We start from the raw sequence: 25,446 nt of genomic DNA, 5'->3' as shown, positions 1-25,446 counted from the left end.
TCTTCCCTTGTTGCAGAGCATGGACTTTAGGTACACAGGCTTCAGTAGTTGTGGCGCATGGGCTTAGTGGTTCTGAAGCATGTGGGATCTTCTCAGGCCAGGGAATGAACCTGTGTCCCTTGCATTGGCAGGCTGATTCTTAACCACTGGACCACCAGGAAAATCAGGAAAATCTCATCGTTTGCTTCTGGAAACTTCTCTGGCCCCAAGGACCACAGGTGGCTTTGCTGACAGATGACAGAATCTGAGCTTCAGGCAACTCCCTCCACATTCCCCATGGTCATGGTCCTGCAGGAGGACCCAAGACCCTTCTCCAGGGGGCAGATGTCGGGGCTTCTGGAGTCAGAGAGATGTAGGTTCCAATCCCAGCTCTGCCCTTTACTCACCGTGCTGGGGTAACTGGTGTCTCACTCGAGCCTTAGTTCTACATCATCTGAAAGATGGGGATAATCCTGTTGCAAGGGCTAAATAGACGTGTACACATAAAGCACTGGCTTGCAGGTGTTAGGCCATGTCACCTTCACTCCCCACTCCTCACCCTTCCTGACTGGCTGCTGACCCAAGTCCTGGGACAAAGCCCTGCCCCACTCCCATTTTCAGCCCCTGCCAAGCATCACAATACCAGGGATGACCACCAGGTGGCACCCACCGCTCTAGTTCCCTGTCCCCAGGCTCAACTTTGCAGACTACCGTAGGTTTCTTTACTCTTCTTCTATGGTTTATATTCAATAAAAGGGGCGTCATGGTTACGTCAGGATCCAGAGTGCTGGCTGAGAACTGTCTTTTTCCCCCACCCCACTGGGCAGGCAGGGAGAGAGGGCTTGTCTGTTCCCCTCCTCTCTCTACCCATGTGGGCTTTCTATGGTACCTGGTGCCCGCCTCCCTGATATTCACCCTGACTTTGGCTTCTTCTCGTGTTCACCTCTAGTTGGTGCCAGCAGGCAGAGAAGCCCTGGCCCAGGGCTCTTCTCTACCCCTGCTCTTCCTGGCACCCTGTGAAATTGGTATCAAAGCTAGGCACACAGGCCCTGGCCTCAGCCAAACCTGGCTGAGTATCTGTGAGCAGCAGCTTGCTCAATGTGGGTGTGACTTGGTTCATACTGTCCAGATTGTTGGGTGGACAAATGGACATGCCTGCAGATGTCTCATCTCCCTGAAGACTCTAAGGATTTCCTCTTTCCTTGGCATTAGTTTGTCCTAGGTCAGGATAAGATTCTGTACATTTGGCTATAAGTAAAGACTTCCCTGATGGCTCAGCAGGTAAGGAATCCGCCTGCAATGCAGGAGACAAAGGAGAGGAAGGTTCAGTCTCTGGGTCGGGAAGATCCCCTGGATGAGGAAATGGCAACCCACTCCAGTATTCTTGCCTGAAAAACCCCATGGACAGAGGAGCCTGGTGAGCTACAGCCCAAAAGGTCGCAGAGTCGGGCATGACCGAGTGACTAAGCACAACAGACTACCCCAGCTGAGCCCAGGGAGCAAGGGGAAATCCGTGGTGGTCCTGGGAGCTCAGGCCTGCAGAGCTACGTGTGAGCAGAAGCTCCTGGTCAGCAGAGTCCCCAGCCCCACAGGCAAGGCATTTTCACAAGTTGAAGGGAGTTCTGCACACTTGGAATTGAGGAGAGCTGGTCTGCGGGGCTGGGTGAGAGCTTCTTTGTTTTTTCTGCCACCTGCAGTTCTGATGCCAACCTGAGAAGCACCTTCTTCCCCAGGACAAGCTGCCTTATATCCCTCTGCTTCTCTGGGGTTGACGGGGCTTAGATTGTAAAGCCAGCCGAGGGTGAGGGTTTCTGCCTCTGGGCTGGAAGGCGGTGCCTGAGAGGCAGCAACAGCGCTGACAGTGGGGGACAGATGAGGGGCCTCCCCAGGTTGTGGTCCAGAACCAAGCTCCCCACCTCTCTCTCTACCCTTCTTCCTCCGAACCAGCACTGGCTGCATTCACATCCAAGAAGAAACATTTCAGGAGCCAATTCATTTTCTCAAAACATATATTTTATGACTCCTCTCAGAACATCTTTTGAGCACCTTGGCCAGGATCTCAGGAATGTGTAGAACTCACTCCCACCCCATACCCCACGCTCTCCCTAGGCCCTGGTCACCAGGCCCCGCACGGCCTGCGCGATGGCGTCCCTGTCAATGCCGAACATCTTCAGCAGCTCCGCCGGTTTCCCGCTTCTTGGCACCTGGCTGACCGCCAGGCGGGTGACAGTGACGCCAGGTTCTCCCACGACCGCAGAGGCCACTGCCTCACCTATGCCACCTGGACAGAGGAAAGGAGGTAAGTCAGGGGACGCAGCCTCAGGGAGAGTGGTGGGCGGGTCACCCCTAGCTGCGCCCAGCCCCAAATCAGTCCTGAGGATGGGGAAGGACATATACTCCACCCTGCCCCACGCCTGTAACCAGACCAGACGTCACCAATCACAGCACTTTTTTTTTTTCCATAAGCCCAAATATGGCCTCTGAATCACTTTTAACACCATTCTCTGGGCATCAACCAATGAGTGTATGCACTTGACTTCGGGTCTAAGCCTGTCTCTTCCCCAGGGGCCTGCCATGGAGGAGAGGGTAGCATATACTTGTGGAGGATGGCTTTGTGAAGAACTAATGAAAGCTTCCCAGATGTGTGTTAGTCACTTAGTCATGTTTGACTCTTTGCAACCCCAGGGACTGCAGCTCGCCAGGCTCCTCTCTGTCCACTGAATTCTTCAGGCAAGAATACTGGAGTGGGTTGCCATTCCCTTCTCCAGGTGGCTCAGTGGTGAAGAATCTGCCTACAATGCAGGAGACCCAGGTTTGATACCTGGGTCAAGGAGGAAATGGCAACCCACTCCAGTATTCCTGCCTAGAAAACCCCATGAACAGAGGAGTCTGGTGGGCTACAGTCCCTGGGTTCGCAAAGAGTCGGACACAATTGAAAGCAAACACACACACATAAAAGTCTGATATTTGTGTTCCTTTCTCAGTTTGATTCTCCACAACAGCCTTAACATTCAAGAACTTCAGGGACAATAACCACCGTGTACTCTTAGCAAGGCTGGAACCCCCTGCAGCTTTCCTGGATCGGGCAGGGGTTCAAGGAGCCGTTCCAGACATTGAGTCCACTGGTCCACAGTCCAAGCCTGAGGTCTAATAAGAAACCAAGCGCCAAAAAAAAAAAAAAAAAAAAAAAAGAAACCAAGTGCCAGCTACTCTGGGTTTCCTGGGCTGCAACTACCCTCCTGGGGCTGGATGTCCAGCCGTGTGCCCCGAGCTCTCTCACCTTCATAGTAGTGGTCCTCCACAGTGAGAATCCTGCCTTTGGTAGCACGGGCACTGTCAAGAATGAGCTTCTTATCCAGGGGCTTGATGGTGAAAGGGTCCAACACGCGAATGCTGATCTTCTCTGTGAGGGGAGAAGAGGGGTCGTCTAAGGCAAAGGAGTTGGGTGCTGTGGGTCTGCCCTTAAGGGCCTTGGATGGGCACCCTGGGAAGGAGCCTGTCACATAGCTACCCACCCCTAATAGCTCACCCCCTCCGCTGTTGACCGGTGATGCCATATCCTCCAACACCCACCCCTCCACCTGGGAGCCTCCCTGGCCTGATTTCGGATCAGCTGGTCTCCAGGAAGATGAGGAGCACCCCACCCTCCCCTCCTGCCCTGGGCTGCAGGATGTTGGCATTTGGACTGTCAGGAAACTCCATCAAAGATGCTTTTCAAGCTAAAGAGGAAGCCAGAGGGACATTCCAAGAGTCTGCCCTGAGGTAAGGTAAGGCACAGTGATGCTGAATAACATACTTAGAGGCCAGCTAAGTAGATTCAAGTCCTATTATCAGGCGCCAGAGCTTCTGATCTGGTCACTATGCTGGGCACACAATAAGGGCTCCAAGTCTGACTTTTATTAATATTCTCATTATTTAATTAGATGAGATTCTTCCTCATCCCCACGACCTGGTCTGCAGTCAGTGCCCCGTCTAGGACTTTGTGCATCCCACCCTCCTTACCTCTCTTTAGCAGGTCAGCAGCTGCCAAAGCCTCATGCAGGGTCACCCCAGCACCAATCACAGTCACCTGGTCATCCTTGCTCTTCAGGACCACCTGAGGGCAACATGGGGGCCAGTGAGGCTCAGAGACTGGGGGCCTGGGGTGGGTCCCGACCTCGGGTTCACTCTACGGGGTCTCACTGGGGCATAAACTGCAACTAACCTTGGCTTGTCCGATTTGGAAATCTTCATTGTTGTTGTAGATGATGGCATTTTCTGGGCGGCTGGTCCGGATGAAGCAGATACCCTGGAATGAAACAGAATAACGAAGGATTTCAGGATGTAGGATATCTAATCTCAAGGACCAGAGTCCTCTGCAGTGTATGCCTCTCCTCTTTTGTGAGAGCCAGCCCCAAGTCCTAGACAGAAGAGTCTCTATCAGGTAGACTAGCTTCAAGGAAGGGCTGCCCCTACCCAAGCGCTGTGCCTTGGTCCCTGTTCTCAGACAGAGGAATCAGAAACACGTGGGGGCTGTCTGGTCAACAGCAGGTGGCTCTTGGTCAGGACTCAGTTCATTCTGTTTTGGAGAATCCAACTCAGGGAGGGCAAATAAGCCTCAACTGCTGGAATGGAGGCAGGGAGCTGGATTGGAGTATCCCAGGAGCTGCTGGGATGCTCAAATGGGCAAAGAGTGCAGTGATCAATTAGCAATGTCTGCCATGTAGCAGGAAGGGAGGTGTGTATTTCATTTTTTCCTGGTCTAACTCCTCCAAGCTACACCACCAGTGCAAAGTCAGGAGACACCCATTCTGGGGCAGCAAATGAGCAGCTCTGGGTCGGTATGCTGGCCTCCCCTCCTGTCTCTCTAGGGAAGGACTAGCTGCAGCTGAAGAAAGAAGTCATATGACCCACCTTTGTATTGGCTGCTAATTCTACTGCCTTCTCCGTAGCCACCCCATCACTTGGGTAAAAGACAGTTGACATGGGGATAGACCGAAACATGGCCAGATCTTCCAGGGCCATCTGGGAGGGCCCGTCTTCTCCTAGGGTGTGGGAAAGGATATGTCAGCATAAGACCCCATGCATGTAATGGAATCCTGGCCCCACACCCTGCTCCAGAAGTCTGAGGACGTCACAGGTGTAAGCACCCCAGCTCCACTCACCGATGGACACGCCGCAGTGGGAGCCGCAGAGGTTGATGTTGCTCTCGGAGATGGCTGCCATGCGAATCTGGTCGAAGGCCCGTGTAAAGAAGGCTGCGAAGGTGCTGCAGAAGGGCACTGTCCTGTCGCGGGTGGCACAGCCCACAGCAATGCTCACCTGGGGACAGAGCGGACAGCGTCAGCCCCGAGGGAGAGGTGGCCAGGAAGCCCAGGACCACCTCCTGGGAGGCAAGGGTTGTGTCATCCCAGTAACTGTTAATTCTTCTCTCATGCAAGTGATCCTGTGCACCTAGGGACTCCAGTCTCTTTCCAGACTCCTTTGAACTGATATAACTGTTTCAAGTTTTCTTAAAAAAATCACTCTCCTGGGGAATACTTTTCTAGCAGCCAGCAAAGCCTTTCACAGAGCAAGCTAGTCAGCTTGGGCATGGATGATTCATCCTTCCCAGGCCTGTGCAAGTTCCCCTCCACCATCTCCCTGTCACCCCAAGGCCTCTGCAAAGACAAGCCCTTGCAACCCTAAGCTCCGCAAGCTCCAGGCCCCAAATCCTGGCCTAGAAGCACTGAGTGCAGTTATCGGTTCCAAATCGGCACCACCTCCCCAGCTATGAAATCCACCAGCTGACATGAGCCCTCCTTCCCCAGCACACCTGGGGCCTCCCCAGCCCCCACCCTCTCCACACGTCACCAGTTTAGTCTGGATCTTCCAGCTGCCAAGGCCAGAAGCCAGACAACTTCCAGTTCAGGTATTAAGAGGAAGAATGTTGGGTGCAATAGAGCCAAGTGGCCACCAGGGGGCGGAAGCTCCCAGCTCCTAGGGGCCTGCAGGCCCTGCTGGGCTGCTTTGCAGAGAGGAGCAGATATTTTGAAACACTGGACAAAAACATTGTTTCTTATTTAACAACCACAGTTCCTGACATGGAGTTGTGAATAGAGGTCCACCAAACTTTCTCATCTCTGTATCCCGCAGGATGGCAGGGGCCAGAGCCTTGTGCATAAAAGGGTTCAGCAGCCTTTGCTAAAACTACCAGCCTCCTGGGCGTGCCTGCCCTTCCATCTGCAGAGCCCTTTACCCCCAGAGAAAGCCCTTCCACCACAAGGCCTGGCTGGCATGCAGCACCCCTTGTTCAGCTCCCCTGTTTCCACTCACCTAGCCCTTGGGTGTCACATCACCCCTCCCCCACCAGTCACTTGAGGTCATGTGTCCATGCTGGGTCAAGGACCAGCATGCAGATACAGCTGCTCAAAGGAGTGGGAGGCCTTCAGCCCTGCCCCCACACCCCACAGACCCCAGCTCTACCTACCATGTTCTGCTCAGCAATGTAACACTCAATGAAACGGTCCGGGTGCTCCTTTTTGAAGAGTTCTGAGAAGGTGGAGTTCTTGGTGTCCCCATCCAGGGCGATGATGCGGTCGCTGGCATGGCCCAGCTTGGCCAGGGCCTGTCCGTAGGCCTTGCGGGTAGCTATCTGAGGGGAGAAAAGAGTGGGTAGGCTGAGCACCTTAGGAGGCATGTGGCCTGGAGCCCTGCTCAGCCCCTGGGCCACAGCTTCCACCAGGGAGGAAAAGGAAAATATATAGGGACAGAAAAGTAAATAACTCCAGAGCTGGCTGTCCCCATGAAAGAACTGCAAGGAGCAACATCTCAGGGTTCCTCCTCAACCTGAACTAATCTCTTTTCTCTCTCCTGGCCTCACTCTCTGGAAAATAGAGTACTGTTGCCACCCCAGCCTAGCCAGTCCAGAAAATTGAAGGCTCAACTGGGTACCTTGTCCCCAACTTTGTAGCTGGGTGGAGTGGGCATCCGGATGTTGGTGATGTCCACTGAGGGGGCGTCCTCTTGTGGGGGTGTCGCTAGGATCTTCTTCTTGCTCTGGATCTGACCGTAGATTTCCTGGATGATCTGATCGGCCATATTTTTGGGGAGGGGCTTCCCATGCCAAGACTCCTTATCTTCTATCCCTACAGGCACAATGTAGGAAGACAGAAGGACAGGTAAGGTGACAGTTCCCAGGGGACCAGGAAGCTGCTTGGGGGCCACCACCACAGAGGACTGTGTTGACCTGTGCTCAACTGCAGGCCCCTACTGAGTGGGGGCCCAGTCCTCAGGGAGCTCCCAGTGGGAGGGGGCATGCGTGGGTGGACGAATGTTGCTGGTATGCTGGCCCAACCCGTTCTCTGCGTCACCTCCCTACCCCAAGCTTGCACAGAGTGGGGTCTGCTGCAGAAATCAGTCTGTTGAAGGAGTTGGGAGGGAAGCTGAGGACCAGGGCAGGGTCAGCACTGCTGAAAGTCACCCCCTGCCATGGTGACTTGCTGTGTGGGAGGACCAGTGAGGCTTAGTACCCCTCTCCTCTGAGGTCACCTCAGATGTCACCACAGCCCAGGGAAAGCCAAGGACACAGGCAGCCCCCAGAAGCTGTAGTGGTAACACCTGAAGGGTGAGTGTCAGCAGCACTGAGGCTGTTAAGAGTATCCCAGAGGCCTCTCCCAGAGGCTCAGAGGGCTGTACAGCTCTCCCCAGATTCCAATGAAATGTCCTCAATTGCCCCAAGTTCACACAGGCAGAGAGGGACGTGACCCCTGGTGGGTCGGGGGCCAGCTGGGCACAGTGAAGCCAGCCCAGGGTCTGCAGGTAGCTCTTTTAATGCCAGACTCTGTAGTGAAGTTCCTGGCCACTTCTAGCCCCATCTTCCCTTCTTTACAATGGGCAGTGGCCATCCTAGCCCCCAACAAGGGTCTGGAATCCATGGCTGGGTGCTAGGGAGGGACTTAACGCCTGCAGAGCTCTTAGGCCTGGCTCAGGAATTATCTTCCAGACCCTCCTAGGCGACCCACCTGCACAAGCCTCTGGAATCACTTTTCCATTGCACGAGGGGTACCCTGCTCTCCTCTGAGGGGAGAACTAGGTCCCCCCAGGCTCTCCTGGGGCTCCCTGCATCAGCCCTTTGGCTCAGGGCAGACAGCTGGAGCTGCCAAGGTCTCTCTGCAAATGTCGGCCAGGAAGTGTCCTTTCTCCTTACCCAGAGGCCTCTCAAAGTCCTCCTGCCTATACGTGACCCCATAGGCCACCCAACCAGGGTCCTAAATCCCAGCTCAGCCACCCTGCTCACCAAATCTCCTACATCTCCTTCCCCAGACTGGGTACACTCCACTGAGCAGGGCAAGAGGCAGGCTCTCCAGTGGTACCCCTGAAACCTCCAGCTCTAAAGTCAGCTGCAGGGCCCAGTCCCGGGCAGGGCAGCGGGTGGAAGGCTCACGTACAGACCTGTGATGCCTCGGCCCTTGAAGGTCTTGGCGATGATGGCTGTTGGCTGGTTCTTCACCTGCCCGAAGGCCTTGCACAGTTCCTCCACGCTGTGTCCATCTACGATGATAGCGTTCCAACTGGGAACAGAGAAGGGGTGTGAGGGGCAAGGGCCCTGACGAGAGTTCTAGGGAAAGGCCTGCCCTCCTTCCACTGCAAAAAAGGACCTAGATAGAGGAGCTGGGATGGCTCAAACCTGCCTGTTTCCAATTTGGGTTTAATTTTCTTTTTTCACATTGTTTGACTTCCTCTTGTTTGCCTTTGGACAGACCTTCCTCCTCTCTTCTGAGTAAAGCAAAGCCCAGTGTACTTATTGTCTTTCATTCCTGAGCTATTCATTTCCTACTGAAAGCTGCTCTTGGGACAATGCGCTGAGACTGGAATCTACTATTAGATGTTTGATGAATTCTTATTGAAGCTGACCTCTCCATGGCTGCTAGACGCAGTGTTAGAAACTTGTATAAAATAAGCTATGTTGTCAAACATCCAGAAGGAAACTTTCTCTTTCAGCCAGTCTCTTCTGGAATTCTTTTTGGCAGATTAATAGTAACAGAAGTGGCAGCTCACGCTTATTGAGCACACACTCTAAAGCACGGAGCTGAGCACCTATTAACTCACTTAAGCCTATTATTGCTCCTATTTTATAGACAAGTAAACTGAGATACTGCAGGTGGAGCAACCTGCCCAAGGTCACAAAAGCAAGTTAAGTGATGGAGCCAGGACTTAAGGAATCTGGTTTTGTAGTCATGAGGTTATGGACACAGACCCAAGGATGCTGCCAGGGTTATACTGTAAGTCCCCAGGTCCATGTGGTTTTGGGGAGGTCTGTCCCTGAAGCATTTTGTGGCTCTGTTTCTTTCTTCGTCCAGAGAAATCTTTCCTCTCTTCATTTTCTCCCTCTGTAAGGTCACAAAAGAGGTAACAGCCCTGTATCTATGTGACCAGGTACTGCAACTCCACCCCCGCCTTCCCTGCCATCAGTTCATCTCTGAAGGGTGGCCGTGGAGGCCCAGGGCCCTCAGAGCCCAACTGCAGAGCAGCCTGTACCTGGGGCAGGGGAGGGACATCAAGGTGGCGGCCCCTCTGGATGCCACCCACCCAGACAGACCTCCTTGCTTTGTAACAGGTGACTCTGAACTCACAACCATCCGAGGCCCAGGGGAGAGATCTGGAAAGCCTATCTCCCATTTCCCTAGGAGAAGGGCGCACTCCTCCTCCCCAGGCTGGCTGGTCATAGGTGACCAGTGGACTGATGTACTGAGCGATCCTGGTCTACACTGTGTACCTGCTGCCTCCTAACCCAAGAACAAAGTGAGGATGTATGAGATCGTATCACACGGAAGCTCTGAGAGCCATCACACCAATGTGCAAATACAGGAACCCAGAGCTGCATCTCAGCCCACAAATCCATGCCACTGGCTAAGGCGGCCCCTTTAAGCCCAATGCCATGTAAGTCAAACCCTGAAGTGAGTCTGCATCAAAACGCAGCTTAACCTCCGGCTCAGCCCCTGCACCTACAAAGCTGCTGGCATAGAGGTCTCCTTCACTATGAGGGTCTTCAGGTCACTGCCCTGTACATACCCGAAGGCCTCGCAGCGCTTCTGGTAGACGTCCATCTGGTGCTGCAGTGGGGCAGGGTCACTCTGGCCCAGGCGGTTGATGTCAAGAATGGCGACAAGGTTGTCCAGCTTGTAGATGCTGGCGAAGGCCATGGCCTCCCACACGGAGCCCTCTGACAGCTCCCCGTCTCCCAGCATGCAGTAGACCCGGTAGCTGTCGATGGGGGGCGGGTTAGAGGCCGTCCCTGTGCCCCTGGCCTCTCCCTCTGGGACATGCAACAGCTGTGCCAAACCCAAGTCCACACCCAGTGAGGAAAGGGCTGCGATGGAAACTGTCAGCAGCTCCAGAAAGTAGTACTGGCTGCCAAGAAAAGAGCTCCAGACAGCAGTCTGACCAATAAGATCCAGGCAATCAGGAATTGTTGGGGCAGGAAGAAAATGGTGAGGTTCATGGGGGCTAACTACTCATGCTGGGTGGGAGCCACCCACCACAGGGGTGCATCCGCTTCTCTCTACCCCAACTTGAACCAGGACTGCTGGGGGAGCCCTGGGACTCACTGGGCGGCCCAGAGGGACAGAAGACCTTTCTGCTCAGAGGAGGTGGGCTGGAGAGGCCACCTGTGATGCACAGCAGGCAGCACCCTAGAGGCAGGCTTCAGGTGAAGATGAGCACTCACAAGGGGGCTTAAAGGTCAAGATCACTGTTGCGGGCAGGTGCCTCCTAGGGTGGGCTTCTCCCAAGGTTCTCAGGCTGGTTTTTTGCTTTTTTTGGGGGGGGTGCTGGTTTTTGCCCGAGGCTAGAGCTGGGCTTAGGCTTTCTGCCCCTCCAGGGGCCATCTCCTGCCCTCAACCCAGGTAGCCATGATTTTCCAAAGGCAGTCTGACACAGTATAAAGGGCAATGAAGTTGGGATAAATTACCCAGAAATAAAACCTGGGGAGGGTGGAGCCAAGAGTGAAGCTGGAGGCCGGGAGGGCAACTCAGAGACCTTGACCCCACCTCCTACCCCCTAACTGTGCTTAGCACTGAGTAACCCTCTCAAGAAGGTAAAGCTAAAGTGAAAGTCGTTCAATTGTGTCTGAGTCTCTGCCACCCAGGCAGAGACTTCTCCAGGCCAGAATACTGGAGTGGGTAGCCTTTCCCTTCTCCAGGTGGTCTTCCCAACCCAGGGATCGAACCCAGGTCTCCTGCTTTGCAGGTGCATTCTTTCCCACCTGAGTCACAAGGGAAGCCCCTTGTGAAGGGAAGCCCCACAAGAAGGTAAGTGCAATTGTTATTCCCCAAAAAACGCAGATAAGGAAACAGGTTCAAAGGCTGAGGGATTTGAAACCAAGAAGTGAGGCTGCTGCCTGGATGGCTCGGAGCGGACACAGCCTGCCTGCTGCAGAGCGGGTCGGGCCTCCATGCCTCCCTGTTGCAGGGCCAAGGCAGGAGGAGCTGGAGAAGAGGCGGGGCTAGTCATGGAGCTGTCAGCATGACTCAGCACCACTGCAGGCCTCCAGGTCAGAGAGAGTTCCTTCATCCTCTCCATGTCGTGTCAAGCCTGTATCTTCCCTTTCGCGGCCTCCAGTGGGCCAGGCCACTGGCCCCTCCACCAGGGGCTGGGCGTCCTGCACAGCCGCTCCCCAAAATGACCAGTCTGATGGGGCTGAGCAGAGAGGCCAGTAGGGAACTTGACTTCTCCAGAAGGGGATTCCAGGGAAGCCGATCAGCTACCCTCCCAACTCCACACCCACTTCCAAGGAAACTGAACTGGGGCCAAGAGTGGAGTCGCAGCACAGCCTCAGATTCAGGTCAGGAGGGCAGCCTGGGGAGACACTGGACTGGAAAGAACAGAAAAGGGTGCCCTGCAAAAGCTGGGGCTAACCCTGAGGCTGTGTATTGCCTGAAGCTGTTAGATTTGGGGCGGAAGTTGCAAATACCCACAGTCCTGAACGACCATGAAGAAACCCTAATGACAGGGCCAATATCTGTTGCAGGAGTTGGGAAACCACCTCAAATGTCCAACAACAAATGACGTCTAAACGCGTTATAGCATCCCCATGAAACAGAATGCGCATTAAAACTAGCTCTTGACAGTGCGCGAGGAAATGTTCAGATTTTCCCAAAAAGCATTAGGTAAAAGTGTATAAATACTAGGATGATAAATCTGTAAGTTCCTTTTCACAATAACATGGAGGAAATAGAATGCATCGTTGTTAAGAAGGCTGAAATGGGAGTGGGGGGGTTAAGAATAGGGAAAATGTTCATTTCTTTTTAATGCATTCCTGTGTTTCAGATTAGTACGTATTTTATAATCCCCCCAAAAAAATTATTTAAAAGAGAAATGGGGAAATTCCCTGGTGAGCCTGTAGTCAGGACTCCACCATCTCACTGCCTGGGGTCCCAGGTTTGATGCCTGGTTGGGGAACTAAGATCCCACAAGCTGCAGAGTGCAGTCAAAAAAAAGAGAGAGGGAGAAATGGAAAAGAGTCAGTTGGATGTGTGCTCCCCGGCTGCTGGCTGGACAGACTGGACTGGAGGCTGGATCTGCTCTATCAGGAACTCTGGCAGCCAGCACAGCCTGATAATTCCCTCGACCCCTCAGCCTTAGCCAGCCCTGGCTGCCGAGAACCCTGCTAAACCCCTTCTCCCTACACTGGCTTCTCCCATTATGTTAAGGGTCAAGAAATGACCCTTCACGAGGAATTATTTCAACCAACTGTAGAGAATAATTAACTCACAAGTCTGGTTCTGTGCCAAATAAAATACTCTTAAACACACATCCCATTCTTTGTGACTTTCTTCACTTCACGGTGCATCACGTCTGGGTGTAGCTGAGCCTGGCCCCAGAGCCTAGCCGGGGAAGCTGGGCAGTCAGTTGACACCGGCATGAGTCTGGAAGGCCTCAGAGCCCCAGTCTACCTCCCGGAGAAAACTGTCTCAGCAGCTTCCCGTGCATACAGTAGGTGCTCATTGAGGTGCAGCATCCAGTCAGGCTGCCTGCAGCCACCTGCCGCCTGCAGGCCAGGCTCCCTCAGCCTCTCCTCTGGGAAGCGTCCCACTCGCAGGGCCCCCTGAACTTCCTGTGCTTCCCTTGGGCACCTCAGACCAGCCTTGGGGACCCTGAAGACGGACTCTGGACGCACACCCTGGGTTCAAAATCCTGCCTCCACCACAAGGCAAACATCTTTGCCTTGTGAGGAAACACAGAGTTTCCTCATCTGTGTGGAGGGACAGCTGTATGCATGTCACTATCCAGCCCATGGGGCTTATCAAGATGAAACCCTAGAAAGCTCTGAGCAGAGTAGAGAGCCCCAAAGGATAAAGGAATGCAGAAGCCACCTTGAGAGCCTGTAGCCAACACTCCTCCCCTCCACAGCAGAGACTCGTCTGCAGGCCACGGTGGAGAGCCTTGTGGCTGAAACCTGCCTCAAGGGGCATCTCCCCTAAACTGCCCGGGTCCTGGCGCAGCAAAGCTCTGACCAGACTGCTCACTCGCAACAGACCAACCTCTCCAGGCTTCATGGCTTCCCTGGTTGACAGGTGGGGCTCAGGGAGGCCCAGAATTCCCCAGAACACACCATCTACTCCTTTCCTGAGGTGAGGCCAAGTGGCTCAGGCCTAGGTTTGTGGCACCTAGTCAGGCATTGTGGGATGGGGCCTCCTAAGACTTGCAGAGTCCAGGAGCTGGGCTCAAGAGGGCAGCAAGGAAACTCATGAGTCAAAGCATTCTGGCCAAGGAGCACGCGGCCTTGGACGCAAAGCTGGCCCTGCTGGCCACTCTCCAGGGACTCTGGGCATGTCCCTTCATTCCTCTGAGCTGATTTCTTCATCTTAAAAGGGGGCTAGCCCTGGTACCAGCCTCACACCACGCATGCACGGTTGATGACACAGTTTTCACTAGGTCAGGCAAAGAGGTACTTGGGGGCGGAGAGTAAAACTGGGCCCCCAGGACCACCCACCAAACCACTGTGGGTGGGGTGGGGGAGTGGGAGCATTACCTGGCTTTGTCGAAGTATTTGCCCGTGTAGGCCATCCCGCAAGCGGCTCCAAGGCCCTGGCCCAGGGAGCCAGTGGCCACATCGGTGAAAGCTTGTTTCTGTCATGACAGAGGGCTTCAGTTACCACAGGCAGTGTTTCCTAGAAGTGCCTCCCAGGAACCTGGCCATGAGGGCCTGGCAGCCACGCCCCACCCAGACCCAGGGGGTGTGATTTCCCACTCTTTCCCTGCAACAGTAATTGTGGGCGTGGTTCAAATGCCAGCTCAGTCCACAGGGAGCTGTGTGACCGCAGGCCATGGACTGAATCTGTCCCCTCACCTGTAAAAGAACCCACCTTGTGAAGTCGGTGGGAGAACTCAGGACAAAACTGAGTATTTAGCCTTAGTGGCTGGCCCTGATGAGATGTGACAGCTTTCATGGTGACCTCTAGGGAACGCACTGGGTCCCTTCCCTGGATATCACCAGTATCCTGCTGCCACCCCCTTAGTGAATCTCATCTCCCAAGCTGTGTCTACATGGCCAAGGAGGCCCAGCGGGGAAGGGAAGCTGGCATTTGGTGCTGGGGAAAGGCCCTCCCGGCAGGCAGCCCAGAGCACCCTAGGTTGGGGCTTTAAAGGCTTCAGACTTCAGCATAAGTTTGGGGTACACAGTGTTCCCCAAGCACCCACTTCTTCCTCTGCCCTCTAACAGCCTCAGTTCCTCAGTGGGTGCCCTGCCCGCTCCCCACAAGCCTTGAGAAACAGGAAACGGAGGCAGAGGGCTGCATGGCTCCTGGTGAGGCGCACTTACCGGGACAGGGTGCCCGTCCAAGTCGGAGCTGACCTTCCTCAGGTTCAGCAGCTCTGACTCCGGCAGGAAGCCGGCTTCAGCCCAGACAGCATACAGGATGGGCGCCGCGTGGCCCTGCAGGGGACGGACCGTGGGGAGAGGTCAGGTGAGGAGCTGTTCCCGCCGGGGCCTGGCCGAGCCTGCCAGCCAGGATATCCCTTTCAGAGAAGGAAGCAGCAAGGAGGAGGCCACTCCCTTCATCCTTCTCTAGCCCGAGGTTCCCACAGTCAAGGCCGAGTGGAGCCCAGGACAGGTGCAGGGGGAACGCAGCTGTGAGGCTGCGGAGGCCAAAACCCCAGCAGGCAGCCGGTCGCCCTAATCCCTGGGTTCTGGCATGTGAGCCAACTTGGACAGACTTCTAAGCTCTCATGCCTGCCTCAAGAGACCAGAGGCCACGGAGCCAGGCCTGGGTACTAGTGGATTTGGGGCATTCGTGGCATGGCTTGCGGCTGTGGCTCTCACGTGGTGGGTGGGGTGGGGGGCGGTCAGGGCTCCCCAACCCAAACTCTGTTGCAGGGCACCCCGACTCCTGAGAGTGAGTATGGCCTGAGGATTGGCACAGCAGAGACATGTGCGGAAAGTCACAAAGCTGTACCCCAGACCTGGACTCCAGTCCTGCCAGTCAACACCAAACATGAGTGGAACTCCCAAGGTCATTTCCATCCTCTCCTATTAATTCAGTCATTTATTTCTTAATTTACCAGTAGGGTCAGCACAGAGCAAGAGGGGGTGGGGCCAGGTGGGGCAGGTGGAGAAGGAGCCTGGGGTGAGGAAGGGTGGCAAAAGGCTGGGCTTACATCAGGTCTCCTTCTCACCGTTCCAGGGCCCACCCAGGCCCAGGGGAAGGGTGGTGGGCTGGCCTCCTACCTTGGAGAGAACAAAGCGGTCGTTGTGAGGGTTCCGGGGATCCAGGGCCTTGTAGCGCATGGTGTGGAAGAAGAGGACAGCCATGATCTCAGCAGCGCTGCAGCATGACGTGGGGTGGCTGTGGCCCAGGAGAGACATGGACACATGTATCACGGCCCCAGACCCCTGATCTCAGGGCTCACCACACCCGAGCACTGGAGGTACAGATGTCAAGGAGTCATGGGCCTGATTTGTCAAGGAGTCACGTGATCTGGGCCCTGGGAGGGCTGCATGGGGTGTCAAGGAGGCCACTGCTGGCAGCATGGGGGTTGCACCCTCAGAGACATGGAGGAAGAGGGGCCCAGGAGACTGTGGTAGCCCCTCTAGGACCAGCGAGCTAAATCCCAGTGGGACTGCCCAGGACTCTGCCCACCTGCCAGGGCAACTTGGCCTCCATGGCCCTCACGGATCCAGGCCCCCCATGGCTACGGTCAGGGGCTAATGGACTGAGACTTCCAGTAGACTCCACTCATAGGGTGGGGTAGTCTGGCAATTGGGGTTTTAGGCTCTCCAAGAGCATCACTGGGCTACTCAGCAGCCTTTTAATGGGCATTCTGAGGGCTGGTATAGCACCAGAAACCATGCTTTCATACAGAATTGAAAAGGCAAAAGCAATCTCTTATCTTCTACAAAGGATACAATCCTAAAAAAATAAAAATAAAAATTCCTTCTGCCTGAGACAAGAACTGGGGTGGGGCCGACAGTAGCCAAGAGCCTGTCCTTCCAGGTCCTGGTGGGGTCAAGGGGGCTGCCTTTATTAGGCTCTTGTTCTATTCACAGCACACTTATTTGAATGGCGACTGGGCAGAGGACTTAGCTAGAGATAGTACATCTTAGAGATGAGACTTGTTCAGGTTTCTCAGGACCCACTTGGGTGATTCAGCCCCAGCCCCAGGAGTAGAGACTAGGGTTCCTGGCAGGGCATGCTATATAATTCCTGAAGCCCTCTGGTCCACAGTCTGATTACAGCGTCAGCCTCAGGGCACGTGTCTCCCAGCCGCCCCCTCCACGCTGCAACATGCCCACTGCCAAACCCAAGGGCACATGCACCATCTGGAGTTCACATGGGCCTCCCTCCTCCCTGCAGCTGGCTCCCCGCACGGGTTAGGGGTGAGTCACTCCCAGAGCAGACACATTAGTAGAGAAACCCGGAACTGTCCATGCTGGTTTAGTAGCCACATCCCCAGCACACAGTTGTCTTATACTTAACCATTTCTACGAACTCCTGGGTCATGGGGAAAGACACTAGACCTGAAAGAGGGAGGTGAGGAAATGTGAACGAGAAACCTCTTCCCTGCCTGGCAGGAACCCAGCTTCCCTTGTCCTTAGCACAGAATTCAGTGGGGCAAGGGGCGGGGGATGGATGGACACCCCAGTCAACACCGGCCAGGCTGACCTCCTGCCTTCCCCTCCCTCCGAGGGCAGCCTCATCCCTGAGGAACCCTGTTTCAAAAGTCAAGATCCTATAAGGAGAACAGTGGGGGAAGGATGCGGGTGGACAGCAGGCCAAATTGCTCCAAGAGATAGAAGACAGGCCCAGGATGGGGCTCAGCCTCTCCTGCCCACCAGTGGTTTCCAGGAAGAGGCTTCAGGGATAAAGGGCCTGGCAAAAGCACTTTCTGCACATGGCAAAAGCATGCGCGCCTGGGCAAAGTTGACGTGGAAGGAGGGAGGTTATCCATGAAGAGACACCAGAAACTGAAAAGTACTTGATTTTAACCAGGCTTCCCTAGTAGCTCAGTTGGTAAAGAATCTGCCTGCAATGCAGGAGACCCGGGTTCGACCCCTGGGTCGGGAAGATCCCCTGGAGAAGGAAATGGCAACCCACTCCAGTACTCTTGCCTGGAGAATTTCATGGACAGAGGAGCCTGGCAGGTTACAGTCTACTGGGTCGCAAAGAATCATGCAGCGCATGAAGGTTGACCCTACAATATTTTACTCCCTTGAAAGCCTGCATAATGGACACACTGCTGGCCCTACCTTCCTAACTGCCAAATAAAGACATACAGAGTAAGGGATGCTTAGGGTCCAGGCCTCTGCCAACCCCCCCACCCCAGAGCTTTCAGGGAATTCCCTGAGAGGTGTCCCATGGTGGGGATATGGGCCACTCCGGCTGTGTGACTTCGGCTTGTGCTTCAGCCCCCTGTGGCTCAGCTTCCTCACTTGTAAATGGGATGCTATGTGGGGACATCCTGGGTCAAGGAACTAAGACAGTGAACTCAGGTGCCCAGGTCACCATCAGCCACCACCATCTGCAGGAAGATCAGATGCCACATTGCGGTCTTCAACAGCGCCTCCCACTCATCAGCAGGCTGGGACTGAGACCCTCTGCTGACCATGGGGCAGGCAGGCGGGAAAAAAGCTGCGGACTGAGATGGGGCTCTGCTGAACTCCCGGGAGACAGTTACTTTTAGACCTAACCTACTAGAGGAGCGCCAGTGTACAGACTCTGTGGTCCGAGGACCTGTGCTTCCCCGGCAACTCCAGCCTGCCCTGGGGGTGCCTACCTCACATGCTGCTGAGGACACACCTATTAATATGAATGAGCTAGAGATGGGGAGAGGCAGGGACAGGGTGGGCAGCTGCAGGGAACTTAATCTGCTAAGCAACTCTTTCTGATGCATGGGAGTTACAAGGCTGTTCTAAACCGTCTACTTATTCCCAATTAGTTCAATCTATGAAGGTGGTGCTGAGGGAGCTGGGCCTAAGTTTCCCAAAGCCCTCCCCACCCACCCCAGGGGAGGACACACCTTCCAGATGTTCCCTTCTCCCTTCCCCCCTCCTTCAGCACTCTGTCTGCTCACAGGTTTTCCTGCAGAAAAAGTGCAGAGAAGACCCCTCAGCCCTCTGGCTGGACTCCGCTCCATTATCAAGAGATAATACTGCCAGCTGCCATGATGGCCCTTCTCCCAGTCCTACACATACCTCAAAGCCTCAAACAATGAACAAACCAGGAAGGCCTCTCTCTTGCCTCAAAACAGGAAGAAAAATAATCTGTTATGAAGAAAAAACTAAGTTCCTGAAGGGAAAAGTGAGAAATATGAGTTGAAAACCCAACAGTGAAGATCCAACCTAAAAAGTTAAAAAATGCAGTGAGCTCAAAGACAGTAGAAAGAAAAACAGAAATTTATGAACTACGAAGCAAATGCACGATTTTTAAAAATCAAAGCCAACAGTTAGCTCTTCAGAAAAGAAAAAAAGCTAAAAGGTTTAGCTAACTTCTGTTAAGGCAGGATCCAGAAAAAGGAAAGAGTGCTATTAGAAGTGGAGGGATGGGAATAAGAACAGATGATAAAACACTCCAAACAACCTGATAGAAATAAATTTGGAAACAGGAAAATGTCTAGGAAAAAATGATTTACCAAAACTGAATCAGGAAGAGATAGAAAACCTAAGTAACCTTTTAACTATTAGAAAGACCAAATCAACAGCTGTAAATGCACATTCCCTAAAGCCCAGTATCTCCACTTCTAGGACCACACTCAACAGCGAAATGTGCAATGATCAGATCTGAAAGCCACCTTCATGTCTATCAAGAAGATACTTAATGACAACAAATTTCTGGAATACTATGCAGCAGTCTCAATAAAATCTCACAAATACGACACATGAACAAAGCTCACTGAAGACAGATCTCTACCAGGGAAGGCCATACTGTTTATGAACTTATACTATAAGGAAAATAATAAAATGCAAAACTCAGGGTATAGCTCTTTCTTGGGGGAACCCTCCTTCTATGAGGAGGGAGAGATACCCAGTAGGTTCTAAAGCCCTGTAATATCCTAGTTCTTAGGCCTGGTGGAAGGTATACTAACAGGTTCATTATTTATAATATGTATATCAGTTATACTTTTTTTAGGCATATGTTAAAAAAAAAACAACTCAGGAGAGAATCCTAGGATGCCAAGGCAGAAGCAAACCTTAGAAGCCATCCTTGTTCTTCCTGTTCCAGGAACCATGAGGGGTGGCTCCTGCCTGAGAAGACTGCCTCCACGCCTCAGATTGAGCCTTTTCACTGTAGTAGCCTCGGGCCTGAAGAGCATCTGGCACAAACAGTGCACAAATAAATGATGTACCAAGCCTCTAAGATCCCAGGGATGTGAACTCAGTTTCCTCCATGTAAAATGGAGATATAGCAGAATCTGAATGAGGTAGTTTCTATGTGTAAAGAGCCTGGCACAGTGCATAGAAAAATGGCAACTGCTCAGTAAAATCCTAGCTCTAAAAATGTCAGATATGAAATCTAACCTCCTCATTTGAGGATAAGACCACTGAGGTCCACAGAAAGGAAATGCCTAGCCCAAGGTTGCAGTCTACCATCAGAAGAGCCAGAAAAGCAAAATGCTAAGAGTAAGTGAAGAATGAATGGATAAACAAAATGTAGTTTAACCAAACACCTGACTATCCAGCAATAAAAACAAAGTACATTCACCACGTGCTACAACATAACGACCTTCCAAACATTGTGCTAAGTGAAAAAAGCCAGACCCTCAAAGACCTCTTCTGTAGGACCCCATTTATATGAAATATCCGGAAGAGTTAAAATAGGAAGTAGTAAATTCACTAAAACTTACTGCATTAATAACTCACTGTCTATACATTAAATCTACTAGAAGTCTCTGAACCATACACTAAGAATGCCATGATATGAAAATTAAACCTCACTAGAGCTGTAAAAGGATGTTTTTAAAAAGAAGGTGCTCAGGGCCCAGATGAGGAAGTTCCTGAGTGGCCACACTCCCTTACCCAGTTGTGCAGTCCTTAGAGATAACAGCAAGGCCATGGGTGCAACTGACTTCTGAGCAAGAAGGTCAAACAGTTAAGGCTCCCGTCAGCCAGACCCACATGCTGGGGGAGCTACCAGCTCCTGCAACCCCGCCTCATGGAGTGCACTTGACCTCACTGTTCAGGGAAAGAGTACAGAGTCTGCAGAAGGACCCAGCATCCAGGGCAGGCAGCTGTCATGTGCACAATAAGGGAGTTCCTGATGTTGTGGGGCTGGAGGCCAAGTCCAGGAAGGGGTCAGGGAGACGGTGGCCCAGCGGCCACAGTGTCATCAGCTCATGGGAAGCCAGGAGAACATCTTAGACTCTAACTAGGTAGGTGCACCAGGTTCTCAGCTTCAGGAAGCACCTCCCACCAGCCCTGCTGAGCTCAGAGGCAGAGAACAGTCACTGCAGGACAGCCAGATGTCCTCACAGGGAGTTGGGAAACGCTGCTTGCTGCTAAGGTAATCCCAACAGGCTTGTTCTTGCCTCAGTCAGGGCCGAGCTGGGGTGAAGACAGACCAAATGGAGAAGGCCTAGGCAGCAGTTCTCTGCCCAGGTAGGCTGGGCCCACAGGGGCCCTCTGAGCACTCCAAGTCCCTCATCACCAGAGCTGGGTGGCAAGAATGCACTTTCAGCCACTTTAAGGTCACAGGGACTCTCTCCAGGACATGAAACCCACAACAGGTGGTGGCAGGACCCCAGAGTTCAATCATTCTGGTCCCCCAGCCCTGCTCTCAAGAAAACCCAGTTTGAAAACCACCTAGCTATGAACTTCTTTAGAGATGGGGAAACTGAGGTCTCAGACGGAACACGGTCTTTTCAGCAAAGGCACAGTCATTCGGCACCCAGCTATGGTGAGATTCTTGTCTCTCTGTGCCCACCAGCTGGGCCTGGCCAGACCTTCTGTTCCCTAGTACCCGCCCCAACGCTGTGGGTCAGAGCCCTGGGGACCTCTAAGCACAGCCTGAGCCTTTAGATTCAGGTTTGACTCTGATGGAGTCCTCAGATAACACTTAGCACTGTTTGGATACTGTGAGTCTAGCGTGGTTGGTGAGAACTATGAAATCTCTACCAAGAGCCTTAGCAGTCAGGGCCTCTCTGACAAGGCCACGGAGTGTCATCTTTTTTTTTTCTTGGCTGCAGCAGGTCTTTTTTTGCAGCATGTGGGATCTAGTTCCCTGATGAGGGATCGATCCCAGGTTTCCTGCATTGGGAGCTCTATGTCTTATCCACTGGACCACCAGGGAAGTCCCTGAGTATCATCTTTTAAAGACTGGGTGACTTGGACCGCCACGGCGACCACAGCTCCTCCAGCATGCGGAGGGAGGGCGAGGTGACCTGGAGCAGCTTGGCCGCTGCACAGTGAGCCCTTTGTGCAGGCTGTCCCTCAGCTCCACGACACAGAGGCCAGAGTCCTCACTTTCCAGGCCCGGGGAGGTTCACTGTCACTTGCCCAGTGATGGCAGAGGAAGGGGAAAGTTACCGAGATTTCAGGACCCCATGGTCCTCACTGACCCACTATCAATCCAGCATCTGCAGTGACCATGCAAAGCCTTTTGGTCAAAGAGTTGTTTGCATCACCGGGGATGTAAGCTCCCCTAGGAAGGAGACAGCCTGGCAGCGTGGTCACTTTGACCATGATTGCACAGCGCCAAGGCCTCAAAGCTGCGCCTTCACTTTGCAGAGCTCATGCACTGTCATGAGGGAACTGCCTCAAAACAAACATCTTGGAGGCCTGTTCAAGTCTTCCTTTATTGGTTTTTGTTTTGTTTTGCACACAGAACTCTTGGCACATGCCTTTCAAAATCTCTTTTGACAGAGGTTACATAGTAATGTTACTTCCTTCCGAAAATTCGGTTTTCTAAGTATTTCTTTTTTTTTTTTTTTTTTTTTGGTCTTGAGGCATGTTTCTCTTAAGTATTTCTTTCCTGAATCTTTTAGGCTTGCTCACAACTCACAGGAATCACTGTATCTTTCACTTTTTTTCTCTTTGTAAATGGACACTTTGAGTTCAGTGAGTTCTTCCTTCAGGCATTATAGTATAAGCCTGCCTGTAACTCAGTTGCCAAATCCAGTATTTTTTCCCTGTAGAAATCAGAATTTAACTATGTAACAAAGACCAGGAGTCCCACTAGACATCCTCTCCCTTTGGGAGCCCCCTACCCCAAGTTGTAAGTATTTGTTTCATTTCTCTCCAAGTGCCTTCAAACATCACTGAGCCTAGTCTACCCCTTTCCAGTTTCTCTCTTCTCTGGCCTGGTGCTTCCCACCTGTCCAAGAAGTCTTCCTGGTAACATGAGCCCCTCACTGGAGCTTAGGATTTTATGTCTTATTAAAAACATATCCTAGGAGAGGGTGAGATGTATGGAAAGAGTAACATGGAAATGTACATTACCACATGTAAAATAGATAGCCAACGGGAATTTGCTGTATGGCTCAGGAAACTCAAACAGGGGCTCTGTTATCAACCTACAGGGGTGGGATGGGGAGTGAGGTTCAAAAGGGAGGGGATACATGTATACCTATGGCATCTGGTCCCATCACTTCATGGCAAATAGATGGGGAAACAGTGGAAACAGTGGCTGACTTTATTTTTCTGGGCTCCAAAATCACTGCAGCTTTTGAACTGTGGTGTTGGAGAAGACTCTTGAGAGTCCCTTGGACTGCAAGGAGATCCAATCAGTACATCCTAAAGGAGATCAGTCCTGGGTGTTCATTGGAAGGACTGATGCTGAAGCTGAAACTCCCAATACTTGGGCCACCTGATGCGAAGAGCTGACTCATTTGAAAAAGACCCTGATGCTGGGAAGGACTGAGGGTGGAAGAAGAAGGGGATGACAGAGGATGAGATGGTTGGATGGCATCACCGACTCAATGGACATGGGTTTGAGTGGACTCCGGGAGCTGGTGATGAACAGGGAGGCCTGGCGTGCTGCAGTTCATGGGGGTCGCAGAGAGTCGGACATGACTGAGCGACTGAACTGAACTGAACTGATGGCTGATTCATGTTGAGGTTTGACAGACAGCATAATTTTGTAAAGCAATTATCCTTCAATTAAAAAAAATATATATGTATATATATATTCTATATGAAATTAGCCAGAAGGTAGACTCTTGTCTTTGTTCTACAGACTTAATCTGGGAAGGTCCCTGGAAACCATCCCCAACCCAGACTTCAAAATCATTTCAGGAACCCATCATGAAATGCTGTCTGGGCAGCCTGGTCCCAAGTCCTAAAGGGCTGGAATCCTGGAAACCACCGAGTTGTGTAGGAGCTACTACTGTTCCCATTTTACAGAGGGGGAAGCAGGCTCTGAAGTGACTCACTGGCTGACTTTCTTAAGTACCCCAGCGGACGCCTCCAGCTGCACAGTGACCGGTTATCGTGACTGCCCCTGCAACTGGCCACCTTCAGAGAAGGCTCCCTGAGATGGACAGCAGCCTTTCTCCGCCTCTGAGCCACAGGGGCTGGCGGGAAAGAGCGTTGGGGGATGGGCCTGTCTTGGGGAAAGTGCATGTGGAGGCTGGCTCTGCTTGTTCACCCCAAGGCCCTGAGACTTGGTTCTTGGTTCTCTTAGCCTTTCAAACCTCCCTTCCTCCATCCCAACCCCTGCTCCTGTCTCCGCCTCAGAGATCTCACTTAGACCTTGAGTTCACAAGGTATGCAACGGCTCTGCATCCACGTGGCCACCTCCCTCTTCACCCTTACTCCCCTGGGGTCGCAGCGCTCTCGCTCCAAACCCAAGGTGGCAGGAATTTGATTCTTAACAGGAATGTGAGGTGGCGACAGGGACGGGTAGTTTGAGGTAGGGACAAGGCCAGGGCCCCAGGCTTCCCAGCAAGATGAGGGGTTAAAACAGGCGCTCTGGTCTCGGGCAGAGTCGGTCAAATTCCAGCTCTCGCTGCGCCCTATCTCGGCCACTTGACAAATTTGGAGCCTCGGTTTCCTCACGTGTGGGTGGAACGCTATCAATTACTAGGGGGTAAAGGGTCCAGGGGCCGCGTGTGCCGATCGCAAGCACAGGGCCTGGCTCTCGGCGAGACTGCACTAACGGTGGCGCCCTCCCCACGGCGGACGACGGGTTTCCACAGTGCCGAGCCGCGTCTCTTGCACCTTAGAGCGGAGGGGAAGGAGGGGCCGAGCCGGCCTAAGGCGCGCAGAGAGCCGGGCCCCTGTGGACGGAAGCCGAGCTGAGGACCGGCGCGGCGGAAGGATCCTCCGCTCCAACCTCCAGGGCGCGCGCTCCCCCATCCGACCGCGCCCCCCGCCCCCACCACGGCGCCTCCTCCGTGGTCGCACTGTGCAGCGCGCCCCGGCGCCGCCGCCCAGCGTCCCAACTCACCCCGATCCGGCCGCCGTGGTGGCTTGGATGGAGCTGATACGCAAGCGGTTGGCCGTGTCCTTCAGGGCCTGCAGCTTCTGCTGATCAGGCTTATGGTAGGCCTCCATGGCGCGGCCGGGTGAACGGGCGGGTGGCGAGGCAGAGGACGCAGACGGGGAAGCTAAGACGCAGGGCTGCGGAGCTGCAAGCAGCGGCCGAGGCCCGAGGCCGCTCGCGGGCGCGTTAAGAGTCCCGGGAGCCGCCCGCGGGGCGGGGCGCCGGCATCACCCCAGGTTGCTCCGCCCCGCCCCGCCCCCGGACCTGCGCAGGCAGCTCCGCCCCAGCCCTCCAGCGCTGATAGGGAAACTGAGGCCGCGGCGAGCCTGGGCGTTTTGCGACCCGACCGGATGCTGTCCACCCGCCTCGGCTCTCGGTTCCTTTTTCCTTCCCCCCGAAATTTGCGGGGCAGCTTCGAGCTGCCAGGCTCCCGAGTCAAGCGGCACTGCTCTGCCGGGATTAACCACACACACAAATAATGTGATCATAACTCCAGGTTCTAGGCCCGGACCAGAATTCTCCTGTTGATTCGAATCCTCCCTGCCCACAGCTCTCCTCCCTCCCCATAGCCCTGAGCGAAACTGACAGGGGA

At 53.6% G+C, this 25,446-nt stretch overlaps 1 protein-coding gene across 1 annotated transcript; it reads right to left on the bottom strand.

Annotated features, from left to right (window-relative positions):
• Positions 1-1,999: 1,999 nt before the first annotated feature.
• TKT (transketolase) lies at positions 2,000-25,058 on the bottom strand. The gene is made up of 14 exons (XM_065933485.1): positions 24,819-25,058; positions 15,668-15,785; positions 14,762-14,875; positions 13,973-14,070; positions 10,012-10,203; positions 8,392-8,510; positions 6,892-7,085; positions 6,428-6,592; positions 5,124-5,280; positions 4,873-5,003; positions 4,184-4,267; positions 3,982-4,075; positions 3,260-3,382; positions 2,000-2,260 (listed from the first exon to the last, which is right to left on the bottom strand). Exons 1-14 carry the CDS (start codon positions 24,923-24,925, stop codon positions 2,085-2,087), a joined length of 1,872 nt encoding a protein of 623 aa, XP_065789557.1. The 5' UTR covers positions 24,926-25,058; the 3' UTR covers positions 2,000-2,084.
• Between the last annotated feature and the right edge of the window lie 388 nt (positions 25,059-25,446).

Source organism: Muntiacus reevesi, chromosome 4, assembly GCF_963930625.1.
Source record: "Muntiacus reevesi chromosome 4, mMunRee1.1, whole genome shotgun sequence".
Classification (NCBI taxonomy): Eukaryota; Metazoa; Chordata; class Mammalia; order Artiodactyla; family Cervidae; genus Muntiacus; species Muntiacus reevesi.
This window is presented reverse-complemented; position numbering and strand designations above follow the sequence as displayed.

Bases quoted from the DNA above. Each gene is read 5' to 3' on its own strand.
- TKT (XM_065933485.1), bottom strand. From the start codon at position 24,925: ATGGAGGCCTACCATAAGCCTGATCAGCAGAAGCTGCAGGCCCTGAAG. The intron at 14,876-15,667 runs GTAGGAGGCCAG...CGTCCCCTGCAG, and splicing joins ACCGCTTTGTTCTCTCCAAG to GGCCACGCGGCGCCCATCCT. The intron at 10,204-13,972 runs GTAATGCTCCCA...CCCCATCGACAG, and splicing joins AAATACTTCGACAAAGCCAG to CTACCGGGTCTACTGCATGC.